Here is a 25,651-nt window from a genome sequence, read left to right on the forward strand (position 1 = left end):
CTCATGCAAAAAGCGAGCATTGAAAAAACACAGCGTGCTGGATGAAATATACACAAAAAATTAGTAATCAGAGACAAGAAATGTGAACTCCTACATATGGAGCACAATACTTCAGAAATTCTACTATTCCTTTACTTTAAGGAGTATCGTTATTTATTTCACTATTTGTTTTTTTGTTTGGACACCTTAAAACTGCAAATGTCGTGTTCTATTTAAGATAGCTGTGCAGATTTCTACGGTTCACCCATATCAAGATTTAGTCTTAACCACATAAATGGTGATGCCTACTTGTGTGTGTTTTCTTCCCTGCATTTGTCTTTGCTAGTGTCAGTTTCTTTTCACCTTTGACTATGACGTGATTCAGAGCATTTTCCTTCATTCAGCCGAGCTCCGTCCCAGCTAGCTTTTCCACATCCACAGATTACTTTCAGATGTTAAAACGTAACACTCTCACCTTGTGTAAACAAACAGCGTTCCCTCCACATCTGTCTTCTCCTGAATAAAAAGACATCAAAAAAAGTTCAAGCGAGGGTTTGCCAAACATAAGCAAGCCCCCTTTTTCTTTTACTAACCCTGACAGTGTTACATCTCTCAGTGAAGCCATGAAACAAGCCCCACAGCTCCATGGGATGGTGGTAAGCAAGCAGGGTTTGTGGGGGCCAGTTTCGTGAGGAGATGTGGACGGGATAAAGGCTGGATGATGTAAGATTAAACAGTGGGGCTGCTCTGCTGCCAGACCCCAGGAGCAGCCGGGATGTAGCCAGGTAAGGGCACAGCACATGGGTGGCAGCCAGCACCCAGCCTTCAAACCCGCAGCGCTCAACCAAGAGCCAGGTGCTGACCGCCCCTCAAGGAGACCAAGACGACCCCCAGGGCCACCTCCCCGTCAGCAGCACTTTTAATGCACACAGAGCCCGCTGGGGCACCCCAGGGTCCCTCACAAAGCCCTCACACCTCAACATGGCGGACACCCCCTCACCCCCCCCACTACCCCCCCCTCCGCTGCGAGAGGGGCGGGGCCTCCCCACCCCCAGTGGGCGTGTCTCTCTCTCGCCCCGCCCCCTCCTCCCCGGGGCGGGGGGGGAGCGGCCCCCGACGTACCCACTCGTTGGCGCGGTGCCCGAAGGTGTAGAGCGCCACCTGGCTGGCCACGTCCACGATGCTGCTGATGTAGGGGTCGTGCTGCTGCAGCGCCGCCAGGCTGATGTCCAGCCCCTTGCCCAGCAGGGCGGCCCCGGACACCGCCGCCGCCATCTTGCCCCCGACAACAACACAGGGCTCCTCGTAGGCGCAGCCAATCCAGCGCCGAGGGGAGCGAGCGGAGCTCCCCTCGCCCTCCTCCTCCTCCCGCCCACAGCCGCCTCAATCGAGCGCCGAGCGCTTCGATTCGTCACGGGGGGTGCCCCGCTAGCCTGAGGGAGGAACCTTTTAATAAATATACATATACATGTATATATATTTACACACACATACATATGACATGAGCAGAGGAAACATAAACAAGTGTGCCCTGACACGGAGATACACAAGCTGCAGAGGAACAGATGGACAGGACCACGAGTTTAGTCACCATATTTTCCTGTCAAATGTACACATTTATTATCAGTCTATCGATGCCAACAGTTTACAGCGGGTATATCAGCTTTATGTGGCGTGCAGATACGCTCAATACGTACATTTATACTTAAAGGACTTGCTTAAGAGTCCAGCCTGAACCTGCTGCGACAGCAAATATTTTTTTCACCACATGACCCATGTAGCAGTTTTGGAAGGAGTTACCACCATGTGTACCTGGAAGCAGTAGGGCAACATATTTCCCTCCAGAGATAGGATAGCCTGAATTACTAAAGGCCAATGTAATGGATGCTATTTTGCTTGTTTGCAGTATCCCATATGTGACGTGTTTAAAAGGGCACTTTTGCACTCCAGGCCAGATGGAGGTTGTGGGTTAGAGTGAGCTAGTCCTGGCATCTGCTCCAAGAGCAACTGGGTCAGCCCAGATGTAAAAACTTCCAGAGTGTGAAAGTGGGGACAGAAGAGAACTGAGAGGCAGCAAGCTGGGAATACACAGTATGGGAATTCACAGTATGTAATGTAGGGACAGCGAGTCTCTTGAGTGGAGTCAGGAGCGGACATGTTCTCAGAGAGGACAGGGAGAAAATGTTGTTCTCTGGGACCCAGGAGAGAATGCGTAGGTTTTGCTGCAGCCCCAAAGGCTGCTGAAAATTCTCTTCCTAAGAACAAGGACCTACAGCTTGCCCGACAAGTATACAGCAGGAGAAGAAAACTCCTAACATACCCTCTTATAATAAGGTCTCACGCCTAGCTTGCCTTTTCTAAAGCCACCTTGTTTCAGCTGGGCTTCTAATGAAACACAGCTGTGGAGTTTGGAAGTTTTCAGGTAGTTTTGGTATAGATGTGGCAAGAAAAAGGCTCTAACCAGTTCCATTACAAAGCTCCAGCTGGCTTATCCTGTAACAACAAGGAAAATGCATAGGCTTATGGTAGACAAGGGAAACTGTTGTCCTTGGTCTGGAAAGGAACAGGGTAGGATGGCAAAAAGAGAAAAATATGTAAGTGGGAAAGATAATTCACATTGATCAAGTAGTGTACAGATGCACATTTTTTTTTTTTAAATTATCATTCTTAAATAGTTTTCAGTTACCAGTTTCCAGGCACTCATAACCACATTCCTCTTCATGTGAGAGAGAGAGCCTGACTGGGTCAAGTGCATCTCCTGTGCCCTTCTCTTGACATATGAAGATTGGAGATGGTTCTGTTTCCTTGAACTCTGTGGAAAAAACAAACAAACAAACAAAAACACCTGTGAGGTTAAATATCTTGAAGTAAGCCTGACAAAAATTTTGGCTGTTTTCAGTATCCAGCTTGTGGCTTTTTTGGTACTGCCTTCCTCCTGGATTACTTTCTGACATAGCTGGGCAGACGGCTCCCCAGCCCTGCGCTTTGAGCCAGCAAACCCATCAAGCTTCTGATCATGCCTTTGTGTATTTTGTTGCACTGTGTGGTCCTTTCTGCTGGTTCCAACTGTTTTGCTGTGTAAGTGAGCCATAATTGCTCCTTTCATTTTACCTGAAGTAAAGGTAATTAATAAAACCATTAGTTCTGGCATGCGTTATGGTACCACTTGATAGGGAACTTAAAAATTTTCCAGCGAAACAAAATCTTGTTAAATAGAGAAAGACTGTGAATTCTCACTGCATCTAAAGCTAAGGACTTTTTAGCAAAAATGTCACAGGTTGAAAAGGTTGATTCCTTAAGCTGTAGTTATTTGCTTACAGTCAGTAATTCAGTAGTCCATAATAACTAAGTTAGAATGATTTTGCTGTAACTTGTTTATGAAACAAAGTCATTTTCTAGCTTTGAAAATGTCATAATTTCATGAAGTATATAATTAGAGTGTCACATTTTTGTCTCCCACCCACCTGGATAGTACTCTGTTAAAACAAACAAACAAAAAACTTTGATTTTGCCATTGTATAAAAGGGCTTTTGCGTAGGTAATATCCAAACTATTTTTAAGGCAAAATCCACACAGCATGCTGTTCTTAAGGTCTCTTTTAAGGATAAACATAAACATGCTTAGTTCAAACCTTTTTGCAAGGATTCTTCAAATAGACGTTAAGCCTTTGCTTCTCATTCAAGAACCTATGCAATTTTAAGAACTAAGGCTTGCTTCCTACAGCAAATTATCGACATTGAGGGTGTGATTTCATGTGAGTGTGTTTGGTGTCAGTGCTGGGTATACGCCACCCCTGTCCCAGGTCCCAGCCATTCATTCCTGCTATTCTGGCACCTCCGTGTGGTACTGGCCTGAGTGTGTTTGTGGCCACAGCATGAACCAGTCAGACCAGGGAAGTGAACTGATTGAAAAACAAGCCTTCATGTTGCTGCTGTGATCACAGCCTCGACTGACCGCTTTCCTGTCTGTTCACATTCAGGCCTTCCTCTGAGCAGCAATTCTTAAAATAAACAGCAGGACTCACTTGAGAAAATGTAGTGTTGAGCACTTCATTTGCTCCACTTCCTCATCTCCAGCCCCCTTGGAGTTGTTATTGCACAATAGTTGCCTTTTCCTTTTTATTCCTTCCCTAAGGCTGCCATAATTTTTTCTCGCTGTCTGGCAACAACTCTGCTGCCCCCCTGCTGGCAAGAAGGGTGCTGAGGTAGGATTGGTAGGCTCCTCTTCTGCATCAAGAACTACCTGAGGATCTTCCAGTGGATCTTCATAGGGTGCTTTCCAGTGTGCTGTCTTCCTGGGAAGAGCAGGTAGCCCTTGTGGAGCCAGGCTGATCCCGCAGCACTTGCTTACCCGTGCTCCATATACTGCTGGGGACGTGCTTGCAGCTCCGCAGCCCGGTACCCCTCACACCTGGGAACCCAGTGGTTCATGCTGGAGGCTGTCTGCACCTCTTCCCAGGCACAGTAGAAAGGTAGTCTTTTTAGCCCACATTTATTATAGGCTTTCAGAAGGTAGCTCTTGAATACTTCCCTCATGCCCAGAGGCTGAAATTTCTGGTTGTATTTTTGGACCACTTTTTAACTCCAATCCTAAATGGTTTAAGCAATTTCAGTCTTTTTGTTAGCAACGTATTACTTCCTAAAAGTTCCTTAATGAGCATAGGGTGTGACTACCTAGTTTCATCTGGTGCAGTTATTCAAAAAATCCATCTCTAGATTAAAATTAAATCTGGTTACTTTCATTCAGATTCAAAACAACTCTCCCTCTGCCCCCAAATAAACCCCAGCACATGTAAGCTATTAGCATGCACATCTGTGTTTGTAACATTGCTCCCTGGTGAAGTTTGTGAGACCATCTTGAGATTTCCTGCAAAATGTTAGTCCACAGAAAAATGGGATTGTATTCTTTGGCATTGTTGGTTTTGAAGTTCTGATATTATACATGCTGTGCATGAAATAATTACCTATCACTTATTATGATTTTCAGTGGAAGTTTTTTGTTGTTGTTTTTCTTTTTTTTTTTTTCTGTGTCTAAGAACCTGGGTTTTTACCAAAAGCCTGTTTCTTTCTTTGACACATATTTTGCTAAGTTGTTCTGTTACCTTACTGCTGTCCTAATAAACTGATTTGATCCATCAACTTCATTCTTTACACTGCTGATTGACCAGACAAACTACCAAAATACCAATGAGGTTAGGACACACCTGCTATGCCCCATAGGTTAATAACACGTAACAGTATTTATATCTTGCCTAAGAGAATACCTTTCCAACCACATCTTTGTGGTAATCACCGTTTAATTTGGCAGAATCAAACACCTGTAGCTCTAAAAGGGTTATTTTCCAACCAGCTACAGAGAAGATGGCCTCATTTAATTAATTCCTAATATGAAAAGTTCCATTAGGTAATTACATTAAGCCAAGACCTCATTTTTACACCTCACCTGGCATAGTAGCTCTTGCCATATTAAAAAAATGGAGTCAGCAGAAGGATGTGCTTGTGTTGCTGCTGTTAAGAAGGTGGTAGTAAGCCCAAAGGAGCACTGGGGCTGGTCAGCGTGATAGAAGTGGGCAGCAAGTTTGGGAGGAGGGGAATGTGTCCTTAGCACCAAAGCATATTTTTGTGAAAGCGTGCTCTGCATCCAAATCATCTTTTTTTAAGAGTTAACTGTTGAAAAAAGAAGCTCTGAATTCCTACTATGTATTTATAGTAGTATAGCATATATGCTGCTATATGCATGTATATCTAGTAGCAACAGCTGCTATACATGTAGCTGTTGCAGTATTACTTTATGAAGGAAATTTGTGTTATTGTTGGCTGGCAAAAATGTTTATGTATGTTTCGTGTTAATGAAGAACATTGGTGCTTATTAAGGATTCCAATAAAGGATTTTCTGGCTTTTTTTAGATGTAGCATGGGTGAATAAAGACAGTCAGTGTTATAACACATCTGTTGTAGCTCTCTAGAAGTCAATACAAATGGTTCTATAATCACAGATCCTTAAAGCTAAAATACTTGAGCAATAAGGTAAGTCTTCTGCTTTAAGTATCCCCCCTAGTTTTCTGTGGATTTGGTAGCTGCTTGCAAAAATTCCCATAGGTAGATGCTTGTGATACTGATGCTACTGAATACCTGCTATTGCAGGTGGTAAGAGATTGTAAAGGTTCCCCAAAATGTATCTTCTGTATTTAAAATTAGGTTTAATACCTATTGTACATGTTTCATAATATGAGATCATCTGATCTATAACAGTGTGATCTTTCTACTTTGTTTACCAGTTTGGGTGATCACTTTTATTTGCTACAAGCTTTATTTGGCTGGCATATGTAAATGAGATGTTTTGAAGTAGACTTGTTTTCAAATTGAAAATTATTTTTTCTATTTTTTCTTTCATTAGGCAAGATCCACAATTACCTCTATGCTTTAAATGCAGCTACTTGCCTCTTAAAGCTAAGAATGTTTTGTTGTGATTTTATTTCTCCATTTTGTGTTGATCTGGAGTTGTGGGTATGGGAAGAAAGGCCTGTGTAGGAAAAGGAATTCACGTTTGTGTAACTGCACCAGACAATAAAACTCAGTAACATTTGAAGCGTTTCACTCGGAAACAATGAATGCAATCTATCCATTTTTTTAGGAGGGATGGATCTGGGCAAAGGCAGCTTCCAGCAGGCATCCAATAGAAGATATAAGCACTTTGAATGAGATTTTTGAAGTGGAAACTAAAGGTATTAGCGCCACAAAACTCCAGTGGGTATCTGAGTCTAGGCTTATTACACTTCTGTGAATTTGTTTCCCCTGGTGAATTCTGAGAGCTCTGAAGGTGTTTGGCAGTCCTTCTTCTACAATCTGATTTTGTCATTTTCTAGTGACGCTGTGCTATGTCTTCTGTCAGATTAAATTTAGAGGCATATTACCTTGCTTGGCAGAAATGTGAACTACAGAATTTCTCAACAAACTCCTTCCATAGGAGTAGCGAGACAGGGTTTATTTCTTCCTCTTATTTTTCCTGTTGGTTTGTGCAAATTTGTCAATTTTATTATCATCCCAAATTAATCCTGCACTGTTCAGTTGAATTTGCTTGGTGATGTATACAGGAATTGCTGTGTCATTTAAACTGTAGTAAACCTAACAAGCCCAAAAGAGATTGAGGACACCTTTGTTAGACTTCTCTAGGGTGAGCAGTCCTAACTCTCAGCCTTGCATCACAAGGGAGATTGTCCCTTGACCACCTCTGTGGCCCTCCATATGGCTCTCTCCAATATGTCCATGTCTCTCCTGTATTGAGGAGCCCAGCAGCAGACACAGAACTCCGAGTGTGGCCTTAGCAATGCTGAGTGGAGAAGGATCACCTCCCTGACCTGCTGGCAATGTCCTGCCTAATGCAGCCCAGGTTACCGCTGCTGGCTCATGTCCAGGTGGTGCCCACCAGGACCCCCAGGCCCTTTTCTGCCAAGCTGCTTTCCAGCTGGGCAGCCCCCAGCACGTCCTGGTGCCCGGGGCTGTTCCTGCCCAGGGGCAGGGCTCTGCACTTCCGCTCGTGGGACTCGATGAGCTTCTGTCAGCCCATTTCTCCTGCCTGTTGAGGTCCTTCTGGGTGGCAACAAGACCTTCTAGTGTATCAGCTGCTCCTCACAGTTTTGACATCTGGAGGTGCACTTTGCCCCATTGTGAAGGTCATTAATGAAGGTGTTAAACACCTGTTAAACCATTAGGAAACACATTTGGTCCTTGTTCTGATCAATAGGATTTTTCTTGGGGAAAAAAATGGAAAAACCAGCACATCTCTTTCTGAGTCTGAAAGAATCTTAGTCCTGAGCCCGAAGGAGAGGGGAAAGGAGAAGTTAGTGGGAGGGAGGGAGGGAGGGGGAGGAAATGTGTGAGACAGATTAGCAGGCTGGATTATATAGGAGAGAGCATGATTAGAAGTAGAGATAGTACTGTGTTATTGTTGATACAGTGCCCAAGCATACAGATGGCAGTCCCAGCTGCTAAAATGAGGGGACAGGACATGAGGGAGGAGCCGGCTGGACTATGAGAGGCAGAGCTGAGGTGGAGTGGACAGCAGGACTAGTGTGGGGGCAACAATGAAGGCGGCTTGTGGCAGGGGAGAGACAACCGAGGAAGGAAATGCAAAGGACAGAGTTGGTAAAGGTGTTGGGTTAAAAAAAAAAAAAAAAAAAAAGGTAGGTTTAACTCTGAGTAAGAGAGATGTTTTGGGGTCTAGATGGAATGAAATGCTGAGAACAAGGATGGGTAAACAACGTGTTGTCACTACTGGAAGCTGCCCTTCTGCCATGACCATTTTTTAGGTCACTTTAATCACTGCTTGTAATATGACCTAGTTGGAAGCAGTTGCTGTTATGGAACAGGATGTATGGAGAGTCTCTCCTCACTCAGAGCTGAGCAACTAGGAGACAGCTACTGCATCACGTATGTTTCTGTCTTTGTGTCTGAGTGGTTTCTGAGGGATACAGAACAACAGGCATTTGCTCTGTCAGCTTGAGGAGGAAAGGGACATAGACTTAATGGTTGTAGGAGGAGTTGGATCATCGAGAGAAATGTTGTAATGATGACTGGGGGAGCATGTCAAAGGATAAGGCCTGCTAGAAAGCCTCTCTGTCTTTCCTACTAGTTGGCAACAGTTGCCACAAGATGTAGAAGCCCCCTGCACGATGTCAGGAGACAGTTCTGCATTTTTCAAATATCATAGAGTCATTAATTCCAACTGATAAATAGCAGTTATATTATGTACTAAAAGTAGCTGTGTATCAATTCAGACTGGAATTTGAAATGTGATTAAGGATGTAAAGGGAGAAAAAAGTGGAAGATACTATGTTTAATATCATATCTTGGTTATAACTTTTTACAAAAATATATAAACCAAGTTGTTTTGTCTGAATTTTAATTAGTATATTTGTGTTTTTTAATCAAAAAGAGGTGTGGGGGTAGGGGGTGTTAATTTTACCTGTCCTTAAAGCACATCAAGTAATTATATAAAGATTTTTCTGAAGTTTGATTCCTTCTAGGACTTAATTATATGCATTAAGTCCACAAATGATGACTCCAGCTTCATTTAATGTAACTATGTAAGATGGCTTGGCTTATGGGTTTTTCTTCTCACATTGCAAATCCATCTTGCTATGTTAGAATTATAATTGTGTTAAGTTTGTAGTTTCATTGATTCTCAGGTCTTAAGGTGCTGAGGAATATCATCTCTGTTCTGTGAATGAGAACACCGTATATGAGTTGCTAGAGCAACAACAACAAAAACTTGCTTCCACACTTGCCCTTTCCATATAATTGAATCTGAACAGACCTTTGATTTAAAGCAAAAATAGTAGCAATAGGATTCACAGCCTTTCTGGGCAGTCTGTTTCCGTGTTTTATCACCCTCCTAGTGAGAATTATTTTCTTTGTCTAATTGAAGTTTCCTCTTTGTGACTTGTCTGTTGCTTCTTGTCCTACTGCTCCATGCCTTTGAGAAGAAGCTGGCTCCTGCATCTCCATATCCTTCCCTTGCGTACTTGAAGATGGTGACAAGGTTTCCCTTGATCACCTCTTCAGGCTTTAACCAGCCCAGTTCACTCAGCCTGCCCTCATATCTCTCGTGCTTCAGCCTCCTCATTTTCTTGAAGGCTCTGGACTTCCTCTGGTGTGTCAGTGTCTTTTACTGTGTCTAGTTTTGGCCTCTCCAGTTGTCTCTCAGAAAAGCTTCCCTGTGACCTGATGGCAACACTTGTGCTAATATGGTCCAGGATATCGCTGGTCTTCTTCACAGCAAGGTCCTGCTGCTTGCTTACGTTCACCTTGTTGTCTACCAGGATCTGCCAGTCCTTTCCTGCAGAACTGCTTCCCGGGCTCTTGTTCCATCCCAGAGGCAGTATTTTGAATTTGCCATTGCTGAACTGTGGCTCACGTGGTTCCTGTCAGCCCGTTTCTCCAGCCTGATGCAGTGGTTCTTCTGAACAGCAGCTCTGCCTTCCAGCACAGGCTGCTCTCCCAGTCTGGCATCTTCTACAAGGTAGCTGAGAGTGCACTCTCTGATAAACCTGATTCTTAATAAATGTGTTACACATTATTGGCCTCAATTTCAGTACCTTAGGGAAATGTGCTACTAGTTTTCCTGCTGCATTGAGCTGTAGGTCCACATTCTTATTAGTGTTCCTTTTGCCTCCCATGTGCCTTATAGCAGTCTTCATGCCCTTCACCTCTCCCACTGTTTCCAGCTGCCTCTAAACGTTGGCTTTCCTGACTCTATCCCTGCATTCTTGGGCAATGACTGTATATTTCTCTTGAACACGCTCTTTCTGCTTCCACCCTCTGCATGCTTCCTTCCTCCCTCCCCCCTCCCCCCCCCCTCCCCCCCCCTTTTGAGCAGAGTCGTGAGCTCCTTGTTCATCCATGCTAGCTTTCTGCCACACTTGCTCAATTCCTGCCTATCAGAATGACCTGTTCCTGTGCACTGAGAAGGTTGCCCATGAGCACCAACCAACGGGCCTGGGCCACTTTGCCTTGCAAGACAGTCTCCTGCAGGATCTTGCCCAGCAGATTGATAAGCAAGCTGAAATTTCTCCTGAAATCCAGAGCTGTGATTCCACTCTGTCCCTTGCTCACTTGTTGAGGATTTCAGACTGCAGAATATCATGTTTGCTACAGCCTAGGCTGTCCTTGACCTTTCACAAGTAATGGGTTGAATGCTTGTCCTAGTCATCTCGTTGATAATCTGCATCAAGAAATTGTCATCAGGATCTTCATGTGATTATTCATGAGGAGGCTTTCATTTCATGAAATGTATAGCTCAAAATTACAGATTAAAGAAGTTTGAATAAGTCTGCAAAGCTACTGGGTAATTAGCCAGACCGAACTGTTTAAAGTTCTCCCACTCTTTATATTAATAGGAGCCACAATATTCCCATGCTGACTATGAGGGGAAAAATCGATATCAGCAAATGTACATTCATATTGATTTATCTTCCCTTTTGGTTTTCTAATTTAGTAAAGGCTACTAATGCAGCATTACATAAAGATTCTCAGGAGAGTAAAAAGGCTAATAAGATCAGGTATTGCTGTCACTTCTGTGGAAGTGAACTGACTTTACTGCTCATAGTCAACGGTTGAGTTACCCAACAAAGGAGTAACTTAGCACCTGCTTTTGAGCCATGTATCAGTAGGCATTATCCCAGGCAAGTGGACTACAAGGAGACATCCAAAAGGTGACTTTCTGGAGTGCAGACCCAGCATGCTGTTAGGATAGGGGCCTTAGAGAAGAGAGGTCCAAGGAATCAAACACTAAGATTTTTTTTTTCACATAGTGTTCTAAGAAATGTTGTACAGTTATATAAATATCCTATTATACACATGTGTTCAGAGCAGTTAGTAACCCTCTTTCAACTAGATTAGAAATGTTTCTCTGGCCATGTGCTAGTTTTTATGCAAATATTTGTTTCTTCAAGATATTTTTTCATGTGTTGTATCAGGGAAAAAGGAATGCGTTATGAAAATGATCAGTTTGCTTTGCTTGTTCATTCTAAACAAAGTAGAGAGAAGCAAATGAAGAAGGGGTTTGATATTTTGAGTTGAAAAATGAAGTTTACATCCCCCCGCACTCGAGAAAGTTGTTTTGTGGGGAAAAATGTCAACTATACACATGTGTTATATACTTCCAGATAAAAAATTAGGACATGATATAATGCAGACTAGCACATGTTTATAATGATGTAAAGCTTCAGGAAAAAAGCTTCTTAGATTTACTAAGTGTATACTTAACAGAGCCATATCAATTTTGTAATGCTATTTCTTGCACTGAATATTAAATTTCCACATTCAACATTATAACTGAAATATATACTCATTTTAATGTTAAAAACTTGAAAGTATATCAAGATATAAAAGGGAATCAGCATTCACTGTATTACTACTGTACATCATCTATATATGCATTCACGATTGGAAGTATTTCCATTTTTATTTTTTATCCCTCTTTGAAGATAGGACATTCATGAGGGTACTGTTGAAAAGTAGGACATTTTCTTATCCTACCAAAGGACAAGAAAAACAGCAGATTACTGAAAAATATGACTGAATTAATTAGGTCACAAAGGCGCAGGCTCATAGAGATATTTAATGTCCCAGAAGAACAGCTGATAATCTGCAAATGACAAGTCACATTTTCAGGATGACTGTAAAAGTTGAGTTCTGTCTCCCAAACCTTGCATTCCATTTTTTTTCAATGTTTAATGAACTTGTCCATCATGATGCCATTCCAAAGAGAGAAACATGCTCTGCTAGAAATATAAAGGCAAGAAAAGTCTTTATCACACTAAAATTGATGGAGAATTCACTGTTGTTACTCAGTTTCATTAGAGGATCACGAAGATCTTGCTTATGGAGAAGGATGACATTTTGATTTGCAGTATCAGAGGATAGGGTGGCTATCTCCAAACAACCATGTCATAGTTAAAAATAATTATATACAGACTACTTTTGCTTGGTCATCCATCAACAGAGACTGTGATGTGATGTCTGCCTGGAGCTACAATAACACTAGCTTAGTTCTGTGTGGAGATGCATCTTTTTTGTAGGGGCAGAGATTTTGCTGGAAATATGACCTCTTTGCTCAGTCCTTTGGTTCTAAAGGCAGAGAAGATAAATCAGTATCACAGAAGAAAGGGATTCCTCTGGTCCTGTCAGAAAGTAGTACTTGAACATAATTTAAATATTGTAAGACATAACTCCATGGAAACAGAATTACAAGGTTACTCAGCCAAGCTTAATTCTCGTTTCTTTCATGGAGTCTTTTGGATGTAATTTTCTTGGTATGCATCTCCTAAAACATGCACACTTTCACCACCCCTAAATTAAAATATATGGAATGCTATTGCAGCATTGTTTATTAAAACAGCTGAAACATTTCTATTCATAGCACCTATTTTGCCATTTGGAAAACGGGGGTAACTGATAACAAGTGTAGGTGATTATTCTGTTATGTCAGTCCTAAAGAGAAAACACGAATAGCACCTGCACAGAATTCTGGAGCTATTCTCTCTGAGCAGAGGAATGGTAGAGATCTGCTGCTCTTCTAGGCTAGCTTCTTAGGTCAGTGACTCTTGATCTGGGATGTTTCTGGCCCCATATGTTGCTCTTTTTCCATCCTGAGCATATGGAAACCACAACTCTTTCATATAATTTTAATTTGACAAAAAATAAGTTGTATATACGACTGAAGGCCTTGAAATCTGGGCTATTCTGCTTGTTGGATTGCAAGTTCTAGCTCTGAAGCATGTATTACCCATTCTTGCTGGGAATTTATAGTATATGAATTTTCGAACATTGCAGGAAAAAGCACTTTTCAGCCTTCCCTTAGAAATGACTGATCTTTTTTTTTTTCTGCCCTAGAAACTTGCCGAACAAATTCAACCTGAGAAATTTAAATCTAACAGTTTAAAACTTTGCTATCAAAATCTAAAATGAATGTCTTAAGGTAGCGTTGCCTTTTTTTTTTGTGTAGAACAGGCTTATTTTTGAATGAGAATCAAATTACAGGGAGACATTTGGTAATACCTTAGATGCTGAGTGCATAGAGTACTAGTATGGATTTTAGTTCTTTTATTACAAGATCGAAAATAATTTCACAAACATTCTCAGTGAGATGCAGAAATATTACACTCATTATTAAGTTTAAAAAAAAAAGGTGGGAAAGAAGACACAATTATTCAATATGAATGAAGAGGCAAGATAGCTTGGAGGTTAGAGATGAAACAGTTTACCCAGTCTTCCCTGTTAACCTCTGAACTTGCAGCCGTTCCTTCTCAAAGGATCTCCAGAAAAATTTGGTAGTTCCCTATTTGTTTAGTGCTGCTGCATTAGCCACTGAAGTAAATGTGACTTCAGAAAGTTTTGAATTAGGTCTCTTAGAGTTGCGATATCTTGCTTAGTGATAAGAATCTGTGTTTTTTTTCTCCCCACATGTTCCTTTCTAGGTAGTGCTGTCTATGGCCTGCCCAGAAGCCTTGCCAGTGTATCTACAAGTAGTTTAGGATATTTACTTCTAACATTTTGTGTGGTTGGTACAAGCCCATGAACACCTGTGACTTTTTTTTGTCTGGAAAAGCACTTGTCAACACACAGACTAACTTAGAAATAATTCTGGGTACTTCCTAATAGAGGACACTTCTGGTGCACTTTCTTTGAATAGAATCCAATGACTGTAAGTTAATGTTATCAGAGAAAAAAATGTATGGAGAGAATCTTTAATGTATTTTGGCCATAGACCTGCATCTTTTAGAAATAATTAAATAATAATAATAAACAAAACCTTGATACTATTTACCTTTTGCTTTTCTCTCTTATTACAATGATCAGTGCCATTATTCATTTATAATCACTTCCACCTTTTATTTCTTATGCGCTTCTTCATTCCATGTAGTTTGAAGTTATTTAACCTCTCTGCAAACATGGATTTGCCTGTGTTGGTGAAAAAGCTCTCAAGAGACTTAAAAAACATCATCTGTCTGGGCATTTTTCTGCTGGTGTTAAAATAACGAGGAAAACATCCAAAATATTTTCAGGATTCAGGAAGGCAATATTTCACAGAAAAATAAGCTTTATTGCAAGTATACAATGCAGCTTCCCTCAATGAGATGTTAGTGATTTATTGGAATTTGTGGGGATACTATTTTTCCCAAATCATCCTTAGATGCCTTCAAAGATTTTTAGGATGTATGTTACTTTACTGAAAAATCTATTTTCTCATCATTATTCTTCTAATCTGAGGAAGGGAGGCATACTTGCGTGGAGCTTTCCCCTGTCATTGTTTATCCAAATAGCTGGGTGATGTTAGCAAAAAGTTACAAAACTGGTAAGTCAAAACTCAGTCTCAGAGAGGAAGTGATGGATGGGAAAAGCAATACAAAGAGACTGCGGTGCTCTTTGCATCCAGTCATGAGGAAATCTGCCTGAAGACTAAGAGTGCTCGAAGCCTTGTGTACCACATTACGTTAAAGAGCCTTAAAACTTTTACAGCAAACCAAATCTCTTCCACCTGAGGTTAGCAAAAAGACTGCACGTCCTCTAGTGGAGCATAGGCTTAGCCATAGAAAGCCACACGGATGCTGTGGTCAGGTTTCAGTCCTGTAATTCTCCTTGGTGCTCTCCTTCCCCTGAAATGTAGAGACCTGGGTCTTTGGGGAGAGGAACACAAAGCACAGTGGAGAGAGAGAAGTTGACTTGATTCAGTGTTACAAGAGACTAAAAAGCTTGGGGGTGTACCTAGGCAGAGATGCAGTTAGCGAGGAGACGTTGAGTGGTTCTTTTTCCCATTTCTGCACGTTTCAATATTAAAATTACCTTGCAGTGAGCAGTCTGCTTCCCAGCTTATCCCAGAGGATACCAGCTTCCACTGTGCCTCACAAAGGGAGGAGAAAGGTGCGGAGATGGTGGCACAAACATCCTTAGTGGCTCTGTGTGGTGGTTGGGGAGGAACGGGTGGAGGACATGGCAGTACCTAAGTCAAGGTGTGTCTTGAAACCAATATTTAAGGAAGAATTTGTCCTTTCTTTAGGGTACTTTGAATGTGTTTTGAACCCGGAAAGCTAAGTAAGGATAAAAATGAAAGACTAAAAAGAAAGTATACAGAAGATGCAAACATTATGGTACCTTAGTGTCAAGTACTGAAGAAACACACAAATAAAATATATCGAACATTCTTTTTTCCTTTTTTTTTTTTTTTCGAGGGGAAGGAGGGATGTCTAGTACATCTCTTTTATTCAAATGCACTGACTGTATTGTAAGATATACTCTGGCTTATCCTTTGGAACTTTGGCAGTTTCCATGTGTTTGGTAAGCTACAAAACGAGAAGGTGTCTGTAATAATGAAGGTCTTAAGTAATTCAGAGGTCATTGATCTTTGTCTGATTACTTAACGGTAGTTGTCACTTGGGTATTAAGGATGACCACGCTCTGCTGCCTCGCTGTTCTGTTTTTAATTGAGTAAATGATTCAGGAGCACCTTCTCTGTACTACTTGTAAGTAACTTCAATGTGTTGGCGCTTCATAGGCCAACATTATAGTTAGTGAATTCTTGAGTACCCAGTGTTTTCCCCCAGTATTTCAGCTTTTAACTCATGGCTCAGTTTGCTTGGTGATGTTTTTTTTGTTGCTGTTGTTAATTTTTTCCTGTTTGTTTGTTGTTACTGTTTTTGTTTTCCTCCATTCAGAAATGAAGATAGCTTACTTAGAGGAACATGGAGTGCATTTTTCTTTATCCAATATTCTGTGACACAGCTGTGTTGAAAGTGGTCCCCTCAGCCACATGTAACATTCAGAATAAATAATATTCAGAATAAGAATAAAAATCTTTAGTCCTACCCTGCTTATCTATGTGATTTCCAGTGGGAGATAATTCAATTGGTGACATGTTCATGATGTGCATTTTTAGTTTTTCCATGTCCAGTTTTGCCAGATGTGCAGACCATGACAGGCAAAATAGTCTTTAATTTTGTCTGAAAGAAGCTGAATTAGTCTTTGGCACTAGTTCTAATTGTTTTAAGTTACAAAACAACTCTTTTCCCTTCTTTTAACCCTATACAAAGGATGGGGCTGCTAGTGTTGCAAAATAATTGAGTCAGAGCCTGTTGCAATTGAAAGATGATTAGTTTCTTGTGTTTGTGTGTGCTCTGATGTGAATTAAACCAATCTATTATGTCTGTTTTGTGTTTTTTAGGGATGCACGATTTTTATGTGAAACTTGCAAAAGCAAGCACAGTTCACTGATGTTTATTAGTGACCTTGTCTTGTCCTTTGAATTATGGACAGTCTGCTTTGAACATGGGGAAATGCTACTAGCGGTCATTATGTGGATGTTCGTTTTTTGTAGATGTTTAACCTCTCAAAGGCTCTGCTGCGGTTATAGATGTTAAAAAAAAAAAAAAAGATACTGAGTTATGGGTGTTTAAAGCTGAAATATTTATAGAAGCAGTTTTTATTTAAAAATAGCATTTGTGCCTGAGAAGATCAGATGTACCACTTCAGTATGAAAAACAAAACCAGATTTTACTTGATATTATTAATAGAAATTGCATGAAATTTGATAATGTAATTTAGTTAAAAATATTTTATTCCAGTCTAGGTTTTGGAGTGTTTTTGTTACTAAATGGTGTAAAAAAAATAAAAATATAAAGATGTGATTCTTTTTAAATCTTTATAAAATCTTTATACATTTTTTATTGTGTTTATAGTTACAGGTTACAAAGACAAATTTTTGGCTTAGTGTTTACAAAAGAAGAAAATATGCTGAGTATCAGAACATATACCATAGACATTAAATCTTTCAAATTAAAACATAGGGAAGTGATATTAGAAAAATAATATTGCTTACTATGGGCAGATGGCATTGCCATCTACCACCAATGAAGTGCTCTAAATTAAGAAGAAAATATGTCTTAGAAATAGATCAAAATTTAAAACTATTATTTAAGATCAAAAATTTCCTTGATTGCCTGTAGGAGTTGTTTACGTGGACTTTTAATATTAAGGATGGATTTTGAAAATGGAAAATAACACAAGAAATCCTGAAGTCATCATGGATTTGAAGTCACTGTTGAAGTTGATTAATATTTTATCTGAATGATTGCTAAGCACTGAGGGATTGGCCCAATTCATTTTAAGATAGAGCTGTAGTATCAAAAATGTATCCAACTTTGAGTTGCTGTTCATCAGAATGGATGTTCAGTAAGTGATGACAGGAATGAAGGTCTGAGCCTTGGTATATTCTTCACATACAGCAGATGTAATGAGCAAGGCTTATACTCTAACAGGGTTTTTTTCATTTTCCCACAATTATCCATTATTAGTGTGGTTCAATCCAGAGGTGTGTTAAGGCTTCGCAGCTATCCATTATTAGTGTAGTGCAATCTAGATGTGTGTTAAGGCTTCGTAGCATAAGGTGCTGCTGATTTATGATATTAGAAATGCTTCCTGACTGAAGCAGTCGGATGCTGATGGGACTGAAAGAGTTGAAAAGAATCCTGTATTTCTCTTTTAAGGATCAGGTGAAGAACATAACATACTGTGTTTGTTTCCTGCACAATGAAAGAAACTCCTCATCCTTTGTGAAGTGTCAAATTGTGATGGGGAGTAAAGTAGATGACTGTTGTGAGTTCTGCTTTGGCTTTCCAAATACTGCCTTAGAGCATATTTTGGAGTTTAGAAGGGAAGTGCCCTTGAAGCAAAGATCCACGACCCCAAATAAAAAATTTAAATTGGAATCTGTTTTGAATAGGGTTTTTGCTCCACTTTCTTCAATATTTGAAAATATTCCCAGTATTACGATAGCGCTCTCAGAAAAATTCTGAAGGAAAGAGTCTTTCTAAAACTTTAGGTACCAAGTATGGACACCAAAGCCTATCTGAATACAGAGAAATTCCCGTGTCAGGTTTCCTTAGAATGACAGAGCTCCTTGGCTCTGCAGCCCTATCCTCAAAAAGAGTGAGGCGCAGCGTTCTTGATTAGTCAAGAGAAGGCAGCATGCAACCATTAATATTAGCTGCATCACATCACACCATCTGGCTACACCAGCTTGGAAATGATGGCCTGTATTCTTTAGTCACTGCTGACAGGAAACAGCAAATTAATTGGAATTACAACTGTGATTTACCTTTTACCCCTTACTCTTGAATCTCCATCGTCTGTCATTCATTTTGTCTTTGAAAGTCTTAATACTTCTAACTGTATTGATTTATTAAGCAAAAAGAGAATATTTTGTTGTATGCTGGAGCATTAAGTATATAAAGAACAAAAATTAGTTAGATGATGATGCAGAAAATAATTTAAAAACACACACAAAAAACATAGACACCCAAGTGTTTGTCTCTTTAAACTACAGAATTGAATAAATGAATGACTTTCTTCTGTGAGGGTCCATTTAACATTTATTCTCAGAGGTAATTTATGGACACGGGAATGTTAGCAGATAAGAGTACTGCTAGGCAGCCACCTACTCATCTGTTCATTTCCTAACACATAATCAAACTGGTACCCTGGCTTTCTTTGAAAATACATTTGATCTTACCATCATAAGTATGGTCTTGTTATAAGCAATTTTTCCATGATCCCTGCAATTTGGTCTGGTTGAATCCGAACATGAAGAACAAGATCTTATTCACTGTCTTCATAGGTGCTGTAAATTAATAAAGCATTGCAAGGCACGGGCTAAAAGAGTTAAAATACTATATAGGGATTATGATTTGGTTTTCCACTCTAGCGTAGTCCAGCTTTTTGTTTCTCTGCTTGCTGCATTACCTGGAATTGTACTCTTGCAAAATAAGCAGTTGAGACTTATTAATCAGATGAGACTTCAAGTAGGATTTAGGGTGATACCAGGTGTAGTGAAGCTAGTGAGCAGGTTGCATTTTCTCCTGGAATAAGTACTGAGCCAACAGACCTATATGCTTTGGTTTCCTCTGTGCTCCTTAATGTGCTGCCTTTCAACTGTCATATACATCTGATAACTCAATTTATGGTCATTATAGACCTCACTGAACTTTTTAGTCAAGTTTAGAGGACCAACCTGATTTCCTGTTCTCATAATTATATTCTGACTAAATTTTTGCAATAGCTAAAGAACTTCACAAGGCATTCTCACTTCCAAGTCTCAAAGTACCATGCGGCATTAATACAAAAGGAAGCTGTAACTCAAGTGTCAGTTCTATCTTTATGACTAGTAAAATGATTTTAAACATTTTTTTGCATTTTTGAAGTTTTTTTGGATGCAAGGCACTGAATATTATTAGTGACTGTATATGACACGACTGCAGTCTATGGGAACTATGAAGTTCCCATATCATCATCTTTCATCATCTTTTTCATCTTTCTCTGAAAGACTGAGAAACCAACAACATGGGGAATCACGAGTATGTTCTTACTAGTGCCAGAACATCAGCTCAAGCTGATTGCTCCTTTGTGTCACTCTTAGGGCAGGAGCGTGATTCATCACTTCCATTTTGCTGAATACTGAAGTGCAGATGCATCTTTATGGGTTAGATTTTACTTCCGTTGAAGACTAAAAAAGGATCCTGATCTCATTTATAATAAAGTAAGTTGGGAGTCACTTGGTAGAACTGATAGACCTACATCAGTGTCACTTTGTGTGAGCTCTTGTCACACTTGACAGCTTCACTGGAAATAGGTTTGCTCTCAGCAAGCATTTATTTAGTTCAATTGAAAAGTACATATATTTCCAACGGATTGGGGAACAAATGTGGATCCTGACTGTTATTCTCCAATAAAATATTTGCAAAATAATTTAATTGAGCATGTTTAAGCCAAGTGTTCTTCCTGTGTGAAAGTTCAGGCACAGTGTTGCTGTCGGTGAACAATCAGGCTTGACCACCAGCCCGCTTCCATTTTGACACTAATACCACCTACTATAGTGTGCTCAATCCTCCATCTTTAGAACTGCCTTGATGACTACCTTGTTTTGATATGTTAGGCCAGTTAAGCTGCAAAAATCTGGCTTAAAAATAGCGATATGATTTTAAAGTGATTTTTGAAAACTGGAGTAGCACAGAAGAAAAAAAATGTTTATATATGGTTACAGACCTATTTCTGTAGAGCTATTTCTGGTAAACTGAAGTTATCTGATACCCTAGAGTAGCATAAAAGGGAAGATTGATGTAAGTAGACAGTCATTTCTGGCTGTGGTCAGGATAATCTTACTGCCATGTCTTTGGGTCACTAGGTCATACAGGTTTTTTTCTTTAGTATTCTTTTTCTATCCACCGATTTTGAGAGCAGAATTTCCCTTCTAGCTTCTTCCTTCTTCAACTAATTAGTGTCTTTCACTTCTAGACATCAGTCAGGCTGCAAAGCAGCAGTACAGTAATGTACTGCTAAATACAGATGTACAAAATGTGAAATCTGTCAGTCCATCCCTTGGGCACCAGTCTATACCTGCTCATGTTAGAACAACAGTCACATGTCTTATTAAATCACATACACTTTGTGCATCCCATGTACTGTGGATTTGCTCCGTTATATACTGCGTAAGCTTCGCTGGTGTGCTTGTGCTGATAAGCGCTCCTTCCTCAGGCTGCAGGGAAAACCAGCAGCCCCTGTTGTGCATGGCAGCTATTGCCATAAGCACTACAGACTTGAATGGAAGACAAATGGAATCAAAGGGACATAGTAGTCCCACAGCATTTAACTACTCATTTTCTATGTCCTCAAACTGTACCAGCCTGGAACGTGCAGGCGATACTTTTCCTTTGGGATGGACAGACAGCACTGACTCATAAAAAGTTCAGAGCACTGATAACTCCATCTTCCTCCAAAGTTCAAGCTGTGTTTCTGCAGGAGATGGCAGCAGATGATACAGTAATTGTAAAAGAGGCTCTCCTAGGAGACTGAAAAGGAAGGGGGGGGAAAAAGAAAACAAACCACCAAACACACCCTATTTCTGCCCAACGGATGCTCAGTTAAATAGCAGAATGATCAAGACTTTGCATTATGATACAGACGGAACTGAGATTTTGATGCTTTTCTTACTTTAATGTAAGAGAAGCACCCTCCAGACTAAAGGAAGATAGTAAGGTCCAGCTGAAAGTGAATGAACCTTGTTTCACTTGTTCTTGTTTCAGAATCACAGGAAACCAATAGACATTTTGTACTGATCATCTGATCATGATAAAATAGACACCAGCAGTGTCTCCTTAAAAAAAAAAAAAGGCAGTTTTACCACCTTCACTAAATAGAAAGAGAACAGTTTGTGTTGGAAGGGACCTTGGGAAGTCACCTACTCCAAGCTCCCCTCCAAAGCAGGAACCAGCTTGCTCAGGGTTTTATCCAGTTGCCTTTGAAAACTTTCAAGCATAGAGATGCTACAGCCCCTCTGAGAATCCAGTGTCTGACAGTCTTCAGGGTGGAAAAAAAGTTTACTTTCTGCTGGCTTGGACCGTGTTGTGTTTTTAGTTTATGACCGTTGTTGCTTGTGGTTAGTGTAAAGAGCCTGGCTGTGTTGCTCTGGAAATCTAGAAAAAGAAACTAAGGAACTGGATAGGGAGACTTCTTCAGGGCTTTCGTCATTCAGGAGCTACGCCTGAAATTTTCATCTTGCTTTCACTTGGTCAATCTCCTTCTGAAGATGGAAGACTCAGACTGTCTCATAAAAGCACGAACATATGGGATATAAAGGACATCTGGAAAGGAAGCAATAGGAGAACAAAGTGGGAAATTCAACTTTTTGTTCCTGTTTTCTTTGCAACTTACTCCATGTGCAACTTCAAGCTAGACATCCCACCCCATTTGTAAGATTGCAATGATAAGCATCACCATAGTTTATCAGGTTATTGGTTTAATGCCCAAAAATCTGAATCAGGATCAAGGTCTGAATTCTTTACAAAAGTATAAGATGTGACTCCTATTTCTTTTGATTTAAAAAAACAACGTAGAAAATGGAGGAGCATGGACTGGGAAGGCGGGATAAAGGCAAGGAATGAGGTAATGCATTTACATGTGTATGTTATATATATGATTGGCATAATCTTTTAATTCTCTTTTGATTTCTATTTTCCTTAGGAATTTTTTTCCCAAGGTCTAAAAAAGGAAACTAAATAAGGACTGAAAAATTCTATGGTGCTCTGAAAAAGGTTTTGTTATGAGTAATAGCTCAAGCAGCCTTAGCTGTTCATGTAGCCTAATCTGAACCCTGCCTATTTTGATACTTTGCAGAATACTGTAGTCTTGATTAGCTGGTGAGAAGGCAACGAGTTTCACCCCCTGTGTAAAACTCTTACTATTTAAGTTCCAGCAGAAAGTGGTCTTCCTCTACCTCTTGCTTACTCTCACCCTAAAAGCACTGCTCATAGATAAACCTGCCTTCTTTTGTGTGTGTGTGTTAGGAACCTGGTCATTCTTGGTCTCATGCAGTTCTTGAGAAGCAACTCAAACTAGTGTACACATCTGATGGCATTATAAAATAACTGAACTCTTAACTATTTATATTAAGGAAATATAAATATTTCCTTCAGACCATGTGGAATTAGTGAGTGAGTGAAGATTTTAGAGAAGAGTTGTTTATTTGTTTCATTTTGCTTGTCTACATGTTTTAGCGAAGATGGGAAGAAACGAAAGGGGAGACATAAATAAACTCTTCTGCTTGCATGCTGGAAGGATCGTTTAAACAATAGTAGAACATTTTTCTCAGCTTCTAAAGTTACAGATTTTTTTGGAGAAACTGTAAACATAACAAACATCTCTTATGCTGTGTTGATTCAAAACCTACCTAACTGTGTTATTCCCCAAATCAAATAATACTCTCAACTTTGCTGCCTGGCAATCCACCTATTTTACTGCTTCTATTCCGTTAGAGTTCCGCTGGAGCTAAGGAAGCTTTGGAGGACGTATATATATACATACATACATATATACGTATATATATATTCAGGAGACCACCCATTACATATTGCTACAAACATTTGGAATATTCTGCAGCAGTCATAGAGTTTACAAACAGTGATAACCACACAATCAATGTAAAATTAAACCCATTTGAACAACTGTTCTGTGCAAGCCCAAATCCATGCTGTTGGGGAGGATTTAATTTATGCAGTGTTCAGGAATCTTTCCAGGATGTCTTTAATATCTCTCCAGCAAGATACACTTTAAAACACTTCGTTTTACACTTTCAGAACTTCTGTAATGCTTTAATAAAGTCCCACTAAATGAGCTTTTGGATGTCCTAGGAGAACAATTAGTTAAGATGAAACCATAATGAAATGTACAGTTATATAGCTGATGATTTAACCAATTCAATTAAGGTCTGTGTTGCATTTGCTTGTGGTGTTTTGATGATGATTTTTATGGAAATAGAGAGAGCTCTTCTGAGCAATTTATTGGAACTAATTTTGTTTTAAAGAATGGTTTGCAAGGAAAGGCTTTTGCTCACTTCAGTGCAAGGCTTAGGTAGTACTGAAATAACCCTGGACTGACTATAGTCTGTAACCATACGGTTCTGGAAAACGGGATTGAAATCTCACAGGGCTGCCTATGGAATATACCTTTAGCTTAGTGTTGTTATTCAGCTAAATGTGATTACCGATCATTTAAACAGGATGCAGTAGGAGAACTGTTTTAGATCAGGTTCAAGATTACATGAGTTAAAGGTGCCACAGTTGAAACAGACTGATTGCTGGGTGAGTTATGATTGTCTCCATTTTCGAAAGAAACAATTTTTTGGGGAAAAAAAACACACAGAAGAACACCGCAAATGCTGCAGTATAATCGCATTCATTTACAGAACAAATTCAGACCTTCAATATAGAATAGAAAGATCAATTGTACAAAATGAAATGCTTGACATTGTATGTAAGGCCAAAATCTCAGTAACTGACTATACTAATAGATTAATCTAATCACCTTCCTTGCAGCTGATACATAAGACCATGTATTTTTAGACCATTTCATCTTGTTAGCGACTATTGAAGATCCTCCAGAATCTGTCAGAATTCCCAAGTCTTACCTTCTGCGAGTCTGTCAATGACTTCCTTTGTTTGACAAAGAAGATTTAGGAGTTCCAAAAATCTACTTTTGATGCTAAAAAGAAGGAACCTGGTGTTATAGCCTGCTCCTACATCCCCCTTCCTTTCCCTCTCAGCTTATAACTCTTACACTTGGAATTGGTTGTACTGTCTAAATGTAATTTCTGCATTGCCTTCTTATTTTGGCTTTGTGTGGTTTTCATTGTTTAATAATTAGATCCACAGTGGTTTCAAAACACCAATGTCCTGTAATCCTTCTAGTCACTGCAAAGTATTCCTCAACAGCTTGTGTAAATTTACTCTTTGAATAATCCACCCCTTCAAAAAAAAAAAAAAAGTCCTTCATATTTGCCATAGATCTCAGTTTGTGTGGAACTTGGTTATGAGTAGGATACAAAATACTCAGGAATATGTAGTTTGTAGAACTACATTAGAAAATGAAGAAAATATTACTATTCTAATCTTTGTTGTGTAAGCAATGACAATTAAGATATCATTCAAACTGTTGAGGGTGATTTTTTTCTGGCCCAAGGGTAGGCTGATTGGATTAAAAGTACATTTCTTTTTGTAGATACTATTGTAGACATTATTAGGTCATTCTTTTGTTTAACTGATGATTTTAGGCTATTATTGATGGTAATTATTTCCCTTTCTCTTTAATTTTTTATTTTAATAGCTAATAATGAACTGCTGGGTTTAAATCTTTCTATCTGTACATATCCCAATCTGGATAGACCCAGTGATTCTCTTTTACAAAATAGAAGCAGTACAACACTCTCTGTTAAATTCAAGCCTTTCCCTTAAGCTTTTATGGCACAGTTACTAACTGACCTTTTCCATTTTTGAGGAGCAGGGATGACTTCTGTATCAAAATTCTGAGGAGCTGTTAGACCTGCCTTAGTCACTAATTAGCGCTATGGCCAGATGTCTGTGATGACCATGGCATAATGAATCTTACCTTACAGAGTCATGAAAACTGTCACAAATTCTCAAGTCTGAGAAACGCAATGTATTTACATTTTGCTTCAGATAAATGTCTCCCGTTGCTTCAGTGTATTTAAGCATTTGTTTGCTGCTACACTTCAAATTGGTCCATGAATTCATTAAACACTACCCGGTAATCATTAAAGACTAATCACCTAT

The 25,651-nt window shown here is 39.7% G+C and overlaps 3 protein-coding genes across 30 annotated transcripts in view; 2 read left to right on the top strand and 1 right to left on the bottom strand.

The window, feature by feature from the left end:
• The window catches only part of DCP1B (decapping mRNA 1B), a 44,591-nt gene extending 43,271 nt beyond the window's left edge, over positions 1-1,320 (bottom strand). The window contains exons 1-2 of one of the 2 annotated variants that reach the window (XM_083821295.1): positions 573-1,004; positions 455-495 (exon numbers count right to left, since the gene is read on the bottom strand). In XM_083821295.1, the coding sequence (XP_083677421.1) occupies positions 455-495; positions 573-626 (95 nt within the window). In that variant the 5' untranslated portion in view covers positions 627-1,004. Of the gene's footprint in view, positions 1-454; positions 496-572; positions 1,005-1,101 lie in introns of those variants that run through there. The other variant, XM_083821294.1, reaches the window with a different exon arrangement.
• The window catches only part of LOC310892960 (uncharacterized protein), a 284,028-nt gene that overhangs the window by 171,702 nt on the left and 86,675 nt on the right, over positions 1-25,651 (top strand). The window lies entirely within an intron of this gene.
• CACNA1C (calcium voltage-gated channel subunit alpha1 C) overlaps positions 1-25,651 on the top strand; it is a 494,083-nt gene that overhangs the window by 21,848 nt on the left and 446,584 nt on the right. The window lies entirely within an intron of this gene.

This window comes from Anser anser, assembly GCF_964211835.1.
Source record: "Anser anser genome assembly, chromosome: 1".
NCBI lineage: Eukaryota > Metazoa > Chordata > Aves > Anseriformes > Anatidae > Anser > Anser anser.